The sequence below is a fragment of the Pyrus communis genome, chromosome 16 (assembly GCF_963583255.1).
Source record: "Pyrus communis chromosome 16, drPyrComm1.1, whole genome shotgun sequence".
In the NCBI taxonomy this organism is placed as follows: domain Eukaryota; kingdom Viridiplantae; phylum Streptophyta; class Magnoliopsida; order Rosales; family Rosaceae; genus Pyrus; species Pyrus communis.
The window spans coordinates 3,871,348-3,885,649 of record NC_084818.1 but is presented as its reverse complement, the minus strand read 5'-3'; the positions used below and the strand labels follow the sequence as shown (position 1 = coordinate 3,885,649).

General features: G+C 36.0%; 1 protein-coding gene across 1 annotated transcript; it reads right to left on the bottom strand.

Moving 5' to 3' along the window:
- Window positions 1-5,713: 5,713 nt before the first annotated feature.
- LOC137720704 (uncharacterized) lies at window positions 5,714-7,396 on the bottom strand. The gene is made up of 3 exons (XM_068459807.1): window positions 6,942-7,396; window positions 6,596-6,853; window positions 5,714-6,460 (listed from the first exon to the last, which is right to left on the bottom strand). The coding sequence occupies exons 1-3, from the start codon at window positions 7,191-7,193 to the stop codon at window positions 6,155-6,157; spliced, it is 816 nt and encodes a 271-aa protein (XP_068315908.1). The 5' UTR covers window positions 7,194-7,396; the 3' UTR covers window positions 5,714-6,154.
- Between the last annotated feature and the right edge of the window lie 6,906 nt (window positions 7,397-14,302).

The window sequence follows — 14,302 nt, the reverse complement described above, 5'->3', positions numbered from 1 at the left end:
GCCGCTTAGCTTGCGAGGGCGTGATAAACCTATTATTCCTACATGTACTCTAGGTCAGCAATCCACATCCCTGCATTTTGAATCACCTAAGTCCCGCTCACCAAGTCAAAGTCAGTTTGGATAACTCAAGGACTCTTCACCAAATAGAGAACCCAACGCAGTCCTCTCTCTTCTTAGACTCTATCAGTTTATATTTGTAATTTGAATTCACTTGTAATCTACTATACGTTTATATTGTAACATACTTATCTTGTAATCTCTATATAATAAAGTCAAAACCTCACTCATCTTCAATTGAGGTGAGCTTATGCAATCAGTCTTTACAACCCTAGCTTAAATTCTTTCAAGTAAAGTATTGGAATCTTAATCAAGCAAATTATTAGAAATGGGGCATTGAATTCACTTGTAAGGGAACTGGATCTGGCTCGCCTGATGACTGCCCAAAACTCACCATGTGCCCACGAGTCTTCATCGCTGCCAGCGATCCTTGAAAACAATATCTATTTGTAAGAATTCGTAGTCCAAAATAAATGTTATATATCAGATAATGTCGAATGCTCTTGACCAACTGAGTTAGAAGTCACTTGCGTCGATTTTGGAGTTGGTCAGGCATATATATGCAGCAACATATGAGTAAATCATGACACACTTATGGAGATCATAAGAAAAGTAAAACTTAAACCTCAAACGTATCCTTCCCTACTCCATCATAGACAACATCAACGCCACTGTCGAAAGTTATTTCTTTCACACGAGCGACAAAGTCCTCTTTCTTTCACACAAACGCCATTGTATAATTTGAGTAGGCAGCTACCACCAAAATTGAACTTCTCATTTATTTTTTTTGGGTAAAAAAAAAAAAAAAAGGTAAAAAGGAAGGTGATTGGAAATGACTCCCAAAAAGCGAAAAGCATTTGACTGAGGGGTAATTTGTTTGAGATCATGAAATATTTTTTATATTAATAAATGTTTTGACTCCGGGATTTGAATTTACTCTCAGAAAACATAAAATGACATTTTTACCTTCACATCATCAAACAAGGCTTATTGCTCATACTTCACACAACTATTGGTCTCCAGTCGAATGAGGCAGGTGGTTTAACTGTAGCTGTTAACTATGATTCATGTGGACCTGTTAAGGGAGTGGACCATGTGGGTAGGAACTACTATGTTATCTTGTTTTCTAAATTCACTTTAGAGACAGACGGTGCACTCTTTCAAGGAACAACTGAAGAGAAAAAAGCGTATTGGTGGAAAATATTTAAATATCTCACAACGGCACGGATCATATATACGGAGATATCCAAAACTTGCATATTCCTTGTTATTAACATATCAATGAGATCTACAAGGGATATGGGAGTACATAAAACTCCTTCCATGCCAGCTTTTAAGCACAAGAATGGCTTGTAAGGGAAATGTGTTTCTTGGAATGTCCATATGCTCCAGATGAATGGAAGAGTAAGAGACCCGTACAAGCACAATCTTTGGTGAAAGCTATAGGGTCCCCGTGCGCGGCATACTTTGAGGTTTGTCTTTCTTGAATACTTTGAAAAGTCAAGGCAGTAGAACTAGCGCCAAAATTTCGGTTGGTCGAATGGATACATAGACTGGTTGGTTGATTGAGTGGCTCAATTGCCTGTTCTGTGCTCAACCCTAGTTCCTCGACAGCACCTTGAGGTGCATTTAGTTGTCTTACATAAGACTAGGGATATTCCTCACTCCATGGCACCTCTCGCGCATTCATTCTTCCTGCCCTTCCAGACGTGACACCCCTTATCATTATCATCTACCACCGTTTCTTTCCTCTCGGCTATTCATGCATGAAGATCGTCATATATATGCTTAGCTTTGGTTACCGGTGCTATAGGTAGGAGTACATTATGGCAGATCAATCACCCGGGCAAACCAACCCTCCTCCAAGAAGAATTGTTTTGGTGACTTATTGTTTTACTTCCTGATCAGTTTGAGTGAATACTTCATTGTGAACTTGGAAGTCTCTCAAGTCTACGTGTTGTGCACCTCGGTTGATATGAATTATGTAGATACTAAAAGAGCATATGATTGCTATGTTATCCTCTGAGGGTGTACAGTTCAAACACTTATGTGGAACCAAAAATAATCTCAAAAATCATGGAGGCGACACATGTACTTTTAGCCAAAAAAAACAAGACTGCCCTTATTAAATGAGTTGGGCATCCCAAGCGCAGCTCAATATCCTAGGACTACTCAGAGCTCCACTGCACGTGGAAAAAGTCGAAGGTACTTAGTGATAGGATTATCCCTAAATCCTATCATAAATGCATTCCCAATTGAAGATAAACCCTATCAAGTAATTATCCCAATTATATTTAATTAGGGATAATTACCTTTAATTTCAAGATATTATTTACACAATATCTTGGGAACATTCTCACCAAAATCAACCCTAATTGCTGGCCATTTCTCTTGTAAATACCCAATTTCTCCACAAAAAAATGGTACGCCTTTTCTATGCACAGAAAACCTTAAGCACTCACTTTTATCAGAGAGACTAACTTAGGCATTGGAGATCCATTGGCCAAAACCGCCTCCTCCCACTCTTCGTGGACTCATGAGGTTTTTGGTCTTTGATCAAAAGGGTTGATTGTTTTGCAGGAACATTTTCGTCAAGACTGAAGACGTTGAAATTTGCATCGACAACTCATGCATGTAATTAATGCACGTAAAGAAATCAAACCTTAACCTAATAAAGCTTTAGCAGCAGCCATAGAACGTATTGCACTGAGAAGAAAAACACTAAGTCTTCTATTAACTCCTAGTCGTATGACAATGCTCTATGGGAAGCTTTTGTGTCATGTGTTCTAGGGTTTATAAGGACCGATATTTATTAGTGTTCTAAAAAATGCTCTAGGCGCTAGACAGCGGTGCTCCGCCACGATTAACCCAAAATCGTTTACTAAATCGGGAAAGCTATTAGACAGCGTAAGGCGAATGCCTAGGCGGCCTAAACGGATGTTGGGCGGGCTAGACGGAAGCTGGATGGTCTGGGAAAATATGACCGTCTACCCAGAAGCAATCGGACGCTGGCCAATTTGGGTGCTCTGCACCTCGCAATCTTCTCTCCCCGAGTCTCGTCGTCTCCCTCTTGGTGTGACAATTGTATACGATACGACAGAGAGAGTATGGATCTGCAATTACAGATGTGGTGATATGGCTGACGGCGGCAATGGTTTTTGCAGTAAGCAGCTTAGGGTTTTTTTGGAAAAAATGTGAGTTAATGATTGGGAATCGGGAGGCTGGTACAAATATCTTGGTGTATTCTTTCATTCTAATAGGAAATATAGAATAATAAATGGATTAGATGGCTTTGGGTTTTTTGTTAGGGTCCATTGCGCCCATCTATAATGGACTGGACAATTCTATTCAAAGGTGAAACAAGGAATACAAGGCCCAACCTTACATTTTATTAATGAAAAAGGCCCAAAAAATTTTATAGGCTTAGAAAATGATACAAAAGGGCTAAAATTTTACATATTTTCTTACAAATATATTTTTCTTTTAAAAAAAAACATATTATTCAATGTTTATTTACATATTAGGTAGTAAGTTGAATTAAAAATTACTTAAATCCGCCTAATCTGCCAAGGCGCCTAGGCGCTAGGCCCCAGCCCGCTGCTCGACTAGCATCTAGCGTCTTTTAGAACCTTGGTATTGATATAGGCTAAAAGCTAGGGCTTCCATCCATAAAAGAAACCTAAACTTACTTTCTTAGCTTCCAAGTTAAGTATCATAATCATATCCAATTAAGGTTTCCAACAATCCTACTTCCAATATAAAACACCCCATTGATATCTCTAGAGATCAAATCACCATCAATATTATTTTCTAATTATACATTCTTATTACATATATATAAAGGTTGATTTATGTTGGATAAATCCAATCATATTAGAGTTGTGGATTAAATCATTTACTTACTTGATATTCCTAGCCAGGAGCCTACGACCCGTATGAAGGACTGTTCACAGTTCCAGGTGGGGTTGTGAATATGACTGGTCCTCATGTTCTGTCTCTACAGATGGACTAGCTAGCTCCTTATCATCTTTGAGCAAGAAAAATCAAAGCTTTAATTATTCTGCATGAATTTTCATGCATTCATCGTATGGAATATATCAGAGTTTTTGGCCAAATTTTCCACATAAAATTTGATCTTCTCAACTTCTTAACATTGTCAAACATTCAACGAGAGTCGGACTGACTCATTCATAGGCACGGATTCAAAAACGCGCACGTTCTCCAGCCGTTGAGGATGGTTTAGAAAAAGGATAATCAAGAGCTTTGAATGTTCCGGGGGGAGTCTGGGGCATAAAATTCTTTTTTTGAAATTTCATTTGACCTCTATATTAACCACGACAAATGAAGCAAGGAGATCTTTAATCAATATTTTTTAAATTGACATAAACCAAAACTACATTAATTGTTTGTGTTTTGTTTCACTTAAAAAAATTAGCATGTTAATTCTCAAACAAGCTAAGGACTTATCAAACACGCAAACGCCTTCTCCACCAATATATATATATATATCCTAATTCAAAGCTTCTCTGGTGTTTAAGTTCATTCAGTCACTGTTTATCGCATTTGGTTGTATCACGAAATCCCAATCATATCAGTATTTTTCTCATCTTGGATTTATTAGGATTTTTAAGGTTTTTGTATTGATTGATTGATTGGGAATGAATTTTTTGCAGAAAAAATTTAAAAATTGGCAGAACAGTCTTTTTTCCTTCAATTGGATTGAAAGCCCCATCAAGGTTTTTATCAAGGCCCATTGATGGACCCTATCCTCTTTTGTGTACGTATCTTTCTCATCTTAATGAATATCGCACTCTTTTTATAAAAAAAATAGTCATTATAAGTAAAAGTATGATCAATTTTTAGAAAATTCTATTTTATGAGCCCATTATAAATTTCTCGCTCCACCACTAAACTTGCAATCATATATGAGCCTCATATGGGAACTTCATGAGACTCAATATATTTTAATGAGTGTTTTCAAAATACAAATAATGCTTGTTGAAATTCATGGTAACTTTTCCTTTCCCTTCAAAACCATTTATTAATTGAATTAAAATTCTAGTTAAAATGAGTATTTCAAAATACAAATAATGCTTGTTCAAATTCATGATAACTTTTCCTTTCCTTTCAAGTCCATTTATTAATTGAATTAAAATTCTAGTAAAAAACGTTGGCTGGCACTATTGCAACCATTTCTCTCTTCATTTGATTTTTTTATTTTATTTTATTATTATTATGAGGATGAAAAGGATTCGAAATTATTACAATAATTAAAGGGAGGGGGAGTTTCGAACTCAACACGCAGGATTAAAAACCTAACACTAAATTATACATGCACTAGAATATTAAACCACATGCTTCATATTATTATTATTGTGCCAATTATTTCTTTAATTCTTCAACTTTATATACATAGTAAATCTCCAAAGTTTATGATCTTTCTTTCCTACACCGAATGGAAGATCCACCCTTTTCTTTTCAAATTGATCCAATATTGATCGGAGTTCTTTTTGTATGCTATAATTATTCTCTCTCCATTACAAATTGACCTTATCATAAGCATATTTCAAAGCATGTGATATTTTATTGGATATCGTGCTGGATTTTTATCCATGCCTCGACGGTTTGATGTAGTATACTGTATATGCAATACAAGGAAAAAAATATTGTTCTCAATTCGTAAAGTTCTAAGTTTTGTTCATACAAATCACCCCTTTTTATGTCGATGGAAATTAATCGAGGTTCATTACATCGCATGTCTCTTGAGCACAACAGGTACAAGAAGTTTCAGAACCGGAAGGCTTTTGAAATGAACAAACCGACTCGTATATGTTCGCTTCCGACCTAGGGTATAAGAACAATAGATCCAGATGTTTTCCTGTTCTCAAGGTCTGCGTGTGCCTGTGCTGCTTCAGATAATGAGTAGGTGTGATTCACTCGAACCCGTATAACAAAGTGGAGGACACTCACACACACAACACGTATAACAAGTTTCGGAACCGGAAGGCGACGTTCCGTTCCTTATTCGTAATTTTTTTCACACATACCGCAAAGCTTTGGAAATGAACAAACCAACTCGTATATGTTCGCTTCAGACCTAGGGGACAAGAACGATAGATCCAGATGTTTTCCTGTTCTCAAGGTCTGCGTGTGCCTGCGCTGCTTCAGATAATGAGTAGGTGTGATTCACTCGAACCCGCAATATACCCGATGCAACATTAGCAAATACCTCTCCTGCAGCCTCTAACAATTCCTCTCGAGTTACAGCGTAATGAAAGAGGCTAGGCCGAGTCAAGAAGAGTGATTTCGCTGCAATAGCTGATAATGGAACTGGATCAGGCGCACCAGATGACTGCCCAAAACTCACCATGTATCCCCGAAGTTTTAAGACTTCCAGTGATCCCTGAAAACAATACCTCCCGATAAGAATTCATAGTCGAAAACATTACTTATCTATTAGATGATGTCAATGTTGGAGTTGAGTAGTTTGGATAAATCATGACATGCTTATGAATATAATAAGACAAGTATAACTTACCTCAAACGTATCCTTCCCAACAGAATCGTAGACAACTTCAACCCCATTGTTGGATGTTATTTCTTTCACACGAGTGACAAAGTCCTCTTCCTTGTATATTATGACGTGGTGGCATCCATCCTCCTTGGCCTGAGCTGCCTTTTCTTTAGTTGATACAGTCCCAATGACAGTCGCACCAAGGGCATTAGCCCACTGGCATAAAAGGGATCCAACTCCACCAGCTGCTGCATGAACAAGGACTGTGTGTCCAGGTTCGACCTGTATAACAAAGGTCGAGTCAGATCTAATAACAAAAGCAACAAAGGTTTCAATTTTTCAAAACATTCATAAAATTAGGAAAAACTACCTTGAAACAGCAGCGTAGTAGAAACTGAGCTGTCGTACCCTTAAGCATGAGGGAGGCTGCAACTTTAGGATCAATGGAAGGAGGAACAGGCACAGCTCTGTTTGCAGGAAGGATCTGCTCTTCCGCATATGAGCCCATTTGCTGACCAGCATAGGCTACAAGATCTCCAACTTGCCTGCCCGTTAGACCTGGTCCCACAGCTGTCACGACTCCACAAGCCTCGACACCTGAAATCAGTTTTGGTTTATACATAAATAGGGTAACTAGTAACTACATCTGCAGTGCCCGATAAAGTTTCAGATGTATATATACACAATCAAAATATCGGTGGGAACTGTTATCTGATTTCATGCTCTGCATTCTTGTTTTTAAGTTCATCCCAATCATTCCTAACCATTTGTCGAAATTTATACTCACCAGAGAGGTTACCCAAAATTTTTAATAAAATTTGGATACAAGATAATCTTGGTTGAAATGCATCTCCATAATCTCAAAAATGAATTTTATTCAACTAGTGAACTTAATGAACTTATAAAGGCCTTTGCGGTAGTACACATCAATGAAATTAATCCCGATGGCCTCATTCTTGACACGAATCTCGCCATCCTTTGGCTCCCCTACTTCCACATCTTCCCATTTCAACACCTAACATGATCACATGGCCAAAGTGAGAAAAACGATTGGGAATTATTGGCATAAACTAATAACCAAAGCAAAACTTTAACGAAATGGATATCGAATAAACAGCATCAAAGGAGTATAAATCGTTTTCTGGTCCAATTGCCGGCTTATGTGAACGATTATAAAAGAACAGCACTTGATATGGCACTAAAAACTCTCTACCAGACAGTATAAATTGAAGCTTATCAACCATCAACAAGCATGCTCACTTCCAAATAAATTATCAAATTCAACGAGTCAAAATTACAAACAATAAAAACAACTCAGAGGCTTCTTAATTAAATTGGGCTGATTCTGATTTTCTCATACAGATCAAAGCACAACCCAGAATTCCAATTCGTAGACAATATATGTAGAGAGAGAGAGAGAGAGAGAGAGAGAGAGAGAGAGAGAGAGACCTCAGGGCCACCATGCTACTATCAGAGCTTAGGGTATACACAAAAATAATTTACGCTTTGCTACCATGCTGGTGCAATAGCAAGATCTTGCACACAGTTTAAATGATGGGATATGTATATTAAAAAGTTAATAACTTAAAAAATAAAAAATTTCACAACTTACATAAAAACACGTGGTGTACCATCCGTTTTCCCGTCACAACTAAAAATTTCACCATGAACTCAACCACCTGCACAACCCCGGGCAGTCCACCAATGACTCTAATTTACTCAGAGTTTTAATTTGCTAACGACTTAATTTATTTATTTATTAAAGGGTAATTAAAGAAAATCTAGTTGTGAAGTCCTTGTAGTTTGTATTGACCAGTATTGACGGATAAGAAGGGTAGTATGGTCAAAAAGGTGGCGCTGAAGTGAGGCAGTTAGTATATTTGGAAGTTAGTTAGAACTAGAAAAATTGCCCGTGCTTCGCTACGAGTTTTGGAACTATTATCCACAACAGGCATGAATAATTTGCGTAGAAAGGTGCACTACAAAGTATTAGTCAGCTCATGTAATACATACAAATTTTCAAGCTATTATCCACAACAGGCATGAATAAATTGCACAAAAAAATATTAGTCAGCTCATGCATAACATACAAATTTTCAAGCTTTGAATTGCCTTGTTCGCAAGTCAGTATTCTGTTCTGTTTACAACCATTGAACTTATTATGTGAATCCAAAGTGGAAAAGCCAGGAAGACATTCACAAACCCAAATCAAACTCACCAAATCTGACATTAAAGAATAAATTATATAAAGTGACATATTGAAAGAAACTCAAAAGAGATTAGAAAGAAAAAGAGATTGCACCGGAGGAAGTGGGAAAGCGAGGAGAGACGCAGGTGTAGAGGTCAATGGAGAAAGCCACTGCCAAGAAACCCAAGCTTAAAGAAGCCCTCTTTGATGCGACGGAGCAACATGCTAGGCAATACAGAAAACAAATGGAACAAAACTTTAACCAAACAAAAGGAATAAGCAATTATTAAAATATTAGATACATTAGATGAAACAATTTAATAAAACTCCAGGAATTATTTGTTAAGACACATGAAATTCCCTATTTAAGATTCTAGATAGAATGGAAAAAACGTAACTGAACTAACGATTAAGAATTGAAGTTACTTTTGTTAACATAATAACATTTATTTGCAGGGGATTGATATCGTTTATATTTTATTGCATCAATGTATATAGGGCTTGTCACTTTATAATGAGTTACACTACAGTCTCCTTCGATTTTACATGTATATATTTTGGTGAGAGATACAAATAAGGATAACTTGGTACGAAAACACAATACGACATCTTTTAACATAAAAAATTAAAAGCGAAAACAAAAATGGCAAAGATAAAAATCAAAATCCAATTAAATAATCGAAGAAAACAATAGAAATATCCATCAAGAATTTAAAAAAAATAAATTAAAAAAGGGGAATTATACCAAATCCTTGGACGAAGGCACAAATATAGCCCCGAAATCCTAGAAGAAGTAGATGGTTCGTTTTACCCCAAAAGCTCATAAGTGAAGAAAGAAGACGACGACCCAGTTATTCGTTGGTAGTGATTTGCATCTGACCCATTTAGAAGACGATATATGCGTCTCAATTGCTTCCCACCAATCCGACTCTTCAACTTCAAATTATTTAAGCATTTTTAAGCAAATCCAGAATGACACATCTTTCTCTAACAATAAAACGCAATTGCATTGTCTCTCTTTCTAGAAAATATAAAAAGTTTCAAATTCATGCACACAGAGAGAGTACTTTAATTTTTTTTTTATATAACATGAGATGTGGATAATATTATTTATCCAAAAAAATATGTACAATTTTCTTTGTTAAGTTCTTCGATTTAAAAATCTCAATTTCACAAACATGGCAGAATTTTAATGATCTACAATATACAGAAAAACAGTATTATCCAGCATAGAATAGAGCAGAAGAAACTATAAAAAAATATCTAGCATTACATCTTAGGTATATTTATGAAACACAGATTTGATGTGTGTGTAAGTAAATCTTTTAGGGTTGTCAATTGGCTAAAAAATATATTGGAAAATAATCAAAAGAAAACACTTTTAGTTGGTTATAAATATTTACCAAGGTCTGTTCACCAATGAAACTCAGTTCATGTGGAATTGGGGGAAAGAAAAGGTTCAAAACTCTAATCATCCAAATAGAACCTATTATGTTAAAATGGTTCTTGAATAAGGTCAGCAGTGGTATTTACAAAGAAACAACGATGTTAACTCTCAGTATCTAACTGGGCAATTTTCAAACTTTTTGTAATAATTTTTCAATTCTAACAGGTAATTCTCCACTTAATTGTTTAATCTTTTAATTGCTACAAGCCTACAAGTATATTGTCTTTCGAACATTCTAATTTTCCTTATGACCATAGCCCTTAATTATTGTTAAAAAAGTATTGAAGAGTCGTATTTTTTCTATGACTCTGGCTGTAATGAAGATTTTCCACAGTGATCAGGATGGTAAAGGGTTATAGATATCTAATTTTATTCATATGTGTATTCTTTCTCATTTGCTTTTCTACTCATATGAACTTAAACTTTAAACTAAACCAATTTTAGGGTTTTACAACATTTCAAGCACACTCCTACAGTCGGGAATTCTCCCTATGTCTCTCCTCCATTCTCTTCAATGTTTGATTGATATTTTACTGTTATTAGGTTTTCCATTTTGGTTTTTGCCTCAATCAGAGAGAGAGAGAGAGAGAGAGAGAGAGAAATGTCTTGCAAACAATCAATTGGTGTGCAATTTGTGAGGGAATTTGCTCCATTCTTTCTTTCGGTTATTTTACGTTTTTGGTAATTAAACTTTTTGTTTTACTTTGTCTTTTTTATTTTGTTATGTTCCTCTAATCCAGGAATTCGACCTATTAATATTTTTGTAAATTTTAATTATGTTTATAAGTGTTGGAAAGTGGATGCTACTTGCTATTGTTCATGGACTTTAGATAGGAACTTGCATTTAAAATCTCATGTTGTTTGACAATTGCATGAATAACATTTAAATCATTACTTTACGCAAAGTGAAAACGAAAAACATTACAACTTTTTAGAACATGCATGGTAAAGAAAAAGTTCATCGTTATACAATACATTTAAAATATATCTTGACAATTACAATAGAAGAAAAACTATCATAATACACCTTTAGGGATGTGTAGCGTCTGTGATGCAAAAATGCTTAACGTGCGTGCGGAGAGGCTAGTTCTTTATAAATTACTTTAGTCTAAAGTAAGATTTGAAATTGGCACTGTTTAAATGAACAGTGTTTGAATCCGAATTTTATTCTATTTAAGACCACGCCACTACTTTTCAGAGTGGCCTATGTGTTTGGGTCTGAATTTCAGTTTAATTACGATCATGCCAATGTCGGCTTCTGGTTTGGTATTGATGTGCTTTGGAAAAAAAAATTATTTCTGCTGTGCTGAGAGAATAAACTCGTTTTTGCTACTTTACGTTTTCAGTTTTTTTTTTATCCAAAACTGTGAAAATAAGCTTTTTTTAAGTGTTCATCAAACATATTTTTGAACTCAATTCTTTTTTATATTCACTTTTCATAAAAGGAGTTCAGTACCAAACCAGTAGGTTTGGATATTTCAGCTTTTTTACGAAGCTGCCATTGTTTCGAATGACGGGAATGCCCGTTTAGGGTTAACATTGCACGGATGGGGGTAAAAGTTGGGTGGGCATTGTTGTCAGTTTGGGTTTGGGACAAGTTAGGATTGTATTCGGTGCGATCGACCGGTCAGTGTGGGATTTGGTGAGGGGAAGGCATGCGGCTTACAGAGAGGAGGAGAGATAGAGGGGGAGGGAGAGAGCGTTCTCAGCACGCTAGCAGTTTTCGTTCAGATCCAGGTTTGTTTTTTTTCCCTTAAAATTTAGATTTTTTTTCGCCATTTTATGTTTCGTTCAGATCCGGGTCCGTTTGGTTGCCGAGAAATTCACTTGAAATTTTTCGTTTTGTTGGGTTTCAATTTGTTATTTGGGGTCGCGTCTGGGATGAATTGCTTGCCGGCATTTGAATTCGGCTTCTGGGATTGCGAAATTCTTCGATTCAAAGTATTGCTTGTCGGCATTTCATAGATCACATTATGCATTATGTTAGTGAATCGTGCTGAGAACATGTCAATCATATTTAGGTTCTGTGCAAGGAAGGGGACATATGAATCCTGCTCTTGATGATTCAATATGTCATCAAACATTACTTAGGCTTATAATTTCATACAGAAATCGAAAACCCATTTGGTGAGCCCTTGAGTCAGGGGCTACGCTAGAACATTTGGAATGAGAGTGGTCAAAGCCAATCATGTTTTTGTATTATTTTCGAGTTGAAAAATTAGGTTTTGCTTCATAAGAAGTTCAAATTACACTCTATTGGGTCTGAGACTTGGAAACTCAATATCTTTGTGATGTTAGATTAACATAGTTAAACTATATTTTCCTTTGATGGACATATCTAAATTTCTGTATTTGCACTGTAAGGATGTCTTATCTGGTGAAGTGTTCAATATCCTTCTGCTAACTGATTTAATAGGTTGAATTTGTATCCAAGGTTTTCTTCCAATATGGTCTGAACTATTTTGTTTAATTAACGAAAACAGGTCACTTCTCTCTATGGGGGTCCCTTAGAGTTTACGTTTATCTTGCAAAGCACAGAAGACTTTGCTTATCGGGCTGCATCTATGCTACTATCATGGTTTCTTTAATACGCAACAATAATCATGGTTTCTTTAATATAAGAAGAACATCCAGGACAAGCCATATATAATATACGCTTGGAAGCACAAGTTTAATGCATAACATTTTTTAGGTTACATGTGTTCCCAGAATGATCTGTTTTACGTTTAACTTCATTTCCTTGCAGGACGAGGTTGATGTTAAGATTGTTGTGGCTGGTATTTCAACAACCTGCAGTCAGAAAATTCACAACCAATTGGTATGTACCTGATTAAAATAATTTACGCTTTGCTACCATGCTGGTGCAATAGCAAGGTCTTGCACAGTTTAAGTGTTATCTTATCAAATCATTATGTACCTATAATTGTTCTATATGACGAGTTTCTTTTCTTTATGGAATACAGGAATATAAATTTATTACTAAGTCTTAATGGTGTAGGGTATATGTAAATGAATTGAATTAGAACTCACATTTTTGTTTTCTGTTTTGTAGCTGCCTTGATCATTAGTTGGTGATATTTGAGAGATTGGGTCATCTGGTTGTTTGGATTTAAGTGGGATTGAGGTTATATTTGCCGCTTTTTGTGATTTGGGTCTGGGTTATGGTTAAGTTATTGCTATTTATTCTTGGTATTTGCTGAAATTTGTGTTCAATTAGTTTGAGTTCTGTAATTGGTTTGTGTTCGTTCATATAACCTTCTGTTCTTGGAATGTGATTTAGTTGTGGCTCTTTCATTTGATTCTTAATTCTTTATGATTCAGCATTAAGTTGATATTGATGATGAATTTTTCCTGGCGATTAATGCTTTCATGTTTAAATCTTAATAACTATACTTGCTTCTCTTGGGTGTATGTTTTGCCGGTCATGAAAAACTTTCGGCCAGTCTTTTTGCACCACTCTTTCGCACTTTTTTCCGTGGCTATCATGTTTCTCTCTGACCTTATAACTTTTGCCTTCATTCACAGCAAAAAACCTTGCGGCGAGCAAACAGGCATAACCAATTCTGCCAGAATTGCTGGAGAATTCCACAACCAAGGTCATCGAGTACGGCCGGAAGCATGTTGAGGGTCGAGACGGCGATAGCACCGATGTTGGCAAGAGCGGCGATCCCTTTTCAAGGTACGGTCTTCACTGATTTGAAGTTTTAGTTTGTTTGTGATTTTTTTTTTCTTTTGGATTTGTAATTTATCCTTTTGTACCTGACAATTTGTGATCCAAAATTTTTTTCACGCGTTTTGATTTTCCTGTGAATTTGTATGGGTTTAGATTTTTATTGTTAATTTACTGATGTTGGGGGATCATTTTGGCTTCTAGATTGGTTTGAACATTTTTCTGTCTTTGTTTTTTCCTTTGTGTAGTTTTGTCAGATTGAAGTGTTCTTTGCAATTTGAGATTTAATTGAAGTGTTTAGGATTATCTACATATATATATAATCAATGTTGAAATTTTAAACTAAATCACTATGCTGCAATCGAACCCACAGATTGTTGGGTCCAAAAGAAGGAGTGAACAACATGAAATTGGCTTTGGGTAAGC